We start from the raw sequence: 4,061 nt of genomic DNA, 5'->3' as shown, positions 1-4,061 counted from the left end.
AATATTAATACTAAAAAAAAAAAAGAAAATTACGAGTCTACAATATCTCTCATGCGGTTAGTGAAGCTTAATACTTCTGTTATTACACGGAAATACTACATGCATTTAACTACGCCCCTTGTATATTTATTAAATCGCTTCTAAAATTAACGTTGGTTATAATTTTCTCAATATTTTCGTAATTTAATTAATCAAACAGGTATATATACAGAGGCGGTTCCAGAAATATTTGTTGGGAGGCGTCAACATTTTATCAAAAATATGGACAGTATTTTATTTATTTTTATAGTTTTTTCTGGTACCCAGAGGAAAAGTTCCTAATTCGATTTCTCAACAACACAAAATTTTTAATATCACTGAAGTATTAAACCACCAGTCCTAGACCTCTAGCTCTTGTAGGGAGGGGAGAGGGTCATTTCCACACCTCTTCTGGATCCGCCACTGACATAGATATTTAAAAGCAAATCTGCGCTTTTCCCTTTTAGAAGTTTGTTAATTAAAAAGTCGACATAAATTAACAAAACTGGACGAATTCAAACAAAAGAAGATATTAAACTACTAGGTATTTCAGTATGTACGTATATTATTGAGAGATTGCGTGAGGACCAACCATTACCCTACAACATACGGAACTTATTCTGTCTTTCGTACTGCATTATATTATAAATAGGCAAATAAGACGAAGCATATGCTATACACCAGAAAATGTTAGTTATGACTTCTGTTCATCCTATTTGACTATGACCATGTAACGCATAAATTTCGGGGGTAACTTATATCGTATTTTCACTAACTGTGTGTACCTGTTCGACTGGCTTGTATAAACTATGTCGATGCTGTAAACGCAATTTCTCAATAATTTTGAGAATACAAGGTGTTCTGCTTCGAAAAATAAACAAACGAATAATGTGTTGCCTAACCTTGTCAAACTTTTATATTAAAAAAAAAATCACATAAAGTGTAAAACAAATACAACCTCTTTAATTTCATAATTTAAAAGGCAATAAAAGGAATAAATAAAATTGACGATTCTATAATAAAATAAGAAATGCCCAACGTGTTTGAGTGACTTATAAGCAAAAGCAAATTTATATCTGTGATGAAAACGTATTAAGAAAAAATAAAATAATGATTGGACTCGTTACCAAAAATTAAATAAAGAAAATAAAAAGGGAAAGCACAGGATTGTGAAAGGATGTGATTGGGAATGCTAAAAGCATAATTAAATGTTAAAAGCACGACTTACCGTAATAGTCGGTTGCGTGAGCTAGGAAAGGAATGAATAAAAAAAATTAATAAAATGTAGAACATACCATTTTGTATGTAATAAACTTATAATGTTTTGATGAATTACCTTACTATTAATCAGAAATGATATTTAAAACGTTCTCTTTTAAATTTTTGATAAAATTATNAATAATAAAAAAAAATAGATTAAATAAAAAAACTTAAGAAACATCTGGAATGCTGCTTTTAACTTTACGATAAAACGATTTTTATCCTATTAAGAGCGTGGATGCTAACTACGTTTCTTGTGCACACAAATAAAACATATAATGACAATTTATAGGCTAAATAGACAAACTGTGTCAAGTGCATTTTTACAAAATACATACGTTGAAAATTGTTTTGTATTTGTACTGTATATTACATGCGTTTTTATTCTCGAGTGACTATAATATAATTTTCGATGTATCCAAATACTTTTCCTAATAAAAGTTGGTTTGTTCATGCATTATGTCAAACAGTTTTACATTGACCTTTCTTTATGTATATACGTATACCTTTACGAGGTCTCCACCAATCCTCCATATAATCTTTAAGTGGGGAAGAGGATGAAGAAGACATTCCTTGTTAGCATCAAATACAATATTACGAATAGAAATAATTATCAAGAGTTTCATTATGGGCTACCCAACGATTAAACAAATGTTGGCAAATGAAACTCTTGAAATGATTGAATTTCTCTTTAGAAAAAAAATCTGATAATAATTAATTTAATTATTTAATTAATTCTTCATTAGTGTTTTCTATAGACAGATTTCCAGAATATACACATATATTAAATAAAACGAAAAATATAATAAAACTAATCGTAAAAACGAAATTCTTAACGCTGATTTTAGTAAATTGTCTTACTGGTAATTCCTATGTACACACACAATATAAACATATAACAAGACTTTCTTTTTACTTACTTCTTCTTCCAAAAGAATAGCCACAATAGTCTTGCAGCAAAAGTATAAACAAGAAAAAGTTATTAAGTTATTATAAAAGTATGTATCTCAATAAAAACATTAATCAATTTTAATTCCCTTCAATTAGTAAAACAAGAGAAAAATTCAATCATCTAAAAACTTGGTCAGTAATACCACGTTTTATGTGCTGATGAATTAATAAGTTCAAAATCGCGATATTGCTGATATTGTTCTTTACTAAAAGCATTATTTTATAGTCAAAAGTGCAAATCCTCAACAGCAATATTTATTTTATTTTATTGTTTTTTTATTTAGTCATATCTTGTGTATAATTTTTCTTTTCCTGCTATAAAGACAGTAGGTAGGTTTTAGTATACATATACATATGTATGTTTAAAAGGATTTTTGTAAATTTTATTTCTTAGAGATATTAGCTATTAACATATGAAAAATATTGGACTCACCATCCCTTTCATGGCCACTGGTAGTTGTTTGAGTTTGTTTGGTGTAGAGTACAGTTTCTTTTGGGGGAATATTTGTAGACTGAACAGATACGACACATAACTGAGGAACTCGTCTTTTCACAACATTTACACTAAAAATAAAGTATGTTTAATATGCAACTATATAGATACAAATTTATTATTTATAGAAATTCCAGGATTCTTACTTGTTGGGTAAACTGTTTGGTTGTAAGGATGTATCAGGGGTATGATTTCGACTAGTATCAGGTGTAAGAGAATTTGCACTAGAAATGCTAGATAATACATCAGAGACAGGTGCAACACCCAAAGATGTAAGCATTTCATCAAGTTCCTTCCTATCTCCACCCCCTCCAATTAATGTACGAGTGGTTGCTTCTTCGACATCTTTCAGTTCTTTTTCCCGTCTTCTTCTGTCTTTTTCTTCTCGTAGCGCCTGCAATTTCGCCTTTTTGCGTTCTAATTCAGCTCTCCGATCTGACATCATTGAAACTTCTCTGGAACGACAATACACAGGTTCGTTCTTAGTCACAAGTAAAATCAATGTCAATGTCAACACGATGGTCGTACAAAACTACACTATCTCAAGAAAATTATTAACAAACAATATTAAATCAAATTCCTTAAGACTATATAAGAAATACTTTCTTTTTTGTATTCAGTTAATGTACACCAACAAACATCCTGCACACTAATAGGTACATCCATACATGCAGTGTCATTTTGTAACATTATTTATGTTGTAAAGTTATAAGCTAAAATATAAAATACTTACTCTATTTAGACAAAAATATGAGTATTCCAAAAAGTTATTTCTTAAAAATATAAAAAAACTACCGGCTATAAAACATCACACTTTTACTACATTACAACGCCCGACAACACAGCCACCATTTTTAATACACTGGTGACGTAATATCAATATTCAATAATGTCCATATAATAATGTCACTATTGCCCTATTACTAATTTGTGATCGCCTATACCAGCAATTTTTTCAAATTATTGCAGTAGTAGTTGTTATCGCATTCATTACATTCTTCACACATTAAAATTTAAAATATTGTTAACCCCAATGCCGTGTAATTTTTTTAACGTTTATTATCTCTTACACGGTTCCGGCCAAGAAGTTCCGGTTTTCTTAAAACGTTCCAGCAACTCATCACTATATTCATTATATCAGTTACTGTCACGTTTTCATGATTTCTATAAATTTTGTTTCATGGTCGAAAAGTAGATAGTTTTAACAATTACAGTAATTGAGTGATATTTTATTCTTTTTAACGGATATTGTATGCCGAATCGACAGCTTTCACAGAAACAATTTTTCTATTATGAACTTAATATGGAGAGATGAAAGAAATTGATCTTCCATAAAATT

The 4,061-nt window shown here is 29.6% G+C and overlaps 1 protein-coding gene across 3 annotated transcripts; it reads right to left on the bottom strand.

The window, feature by feature from the left end:
* Nucleotides 1-6: 6 nt before the first annotated feature.
* On the bottom strand, nucleotides 7-3,789 carry LOC108743803 (cytoplasmic dynein 1 intermediate chain-like). Of its 3 annotated transcripts, none has more exons than XM_018479397.2 (5): nucleotides 3,456-3,789; nucleotides 2,869-3,175; nucleotides 2,663-2,793; nucleotides 2,199-2,228; nucleotides 1,425-1,850 (listed from the first exon to the last, which is right to left on the bottom strand). In XM_018479397.2, the coding sequence occupies exons 2-5, from the start codon at nucleotides 3,165-3,167 to the stop codon at nucleotides 1,741-1,743; spliced, it is 570 nt and encodes a 189-aa protein (XP_018334899.1). In that variant the 5' UTR covers nucleotides 3,168-3,175; nucleotides 3,456-3,789; the 3' UTR covers nucleotides 1,425-1,740. The 3 variants fall into 3 exon arrangements, with proteins under 3 accessions (XP_018334901.1, XP_018334899.1, XP_018334900.1); XM_018479398.2 differs by having other exon boundaries at nucleotides 1,427-1,817; nucleotides 2,869-3,177; nucleotides 3,456-3,783; XM_018479399.1 differs by lacking the exons at nucleotides 1,425-1,850; nucleotides 2,199-2,228 and adding an exon at nucleotides 7-1,267 and having other exon boundaries at nucleotides 2,869-3,177; nucleotides 3,456-3,777.
* Between the last annotated feature and the right edge of the window lie 272 nt (nucleotides 3,790-4,061).

Source organism: Agrilus planipennis, unplaced genomic scaffold (assembly GCF_000699045.2).
Source record: "Agrilus planipennis isolate EAB-ADULT unplaced genomic scaffold, Apla_2.0 scaffold2032, whole genome shotgun sequence".
Classification (NCBI taxonomy): Eukaryota; Metazoa; Arthropoda; class Insecta; order Coleoptera; family Buprestidae; genus Agrilus; species Agrilus planipennis.
The sequence above is the reverse complement of the archived record's forward strand: the minus strand, read 5'-3'. Positions and strand labels throughout refer to the sequence as shown.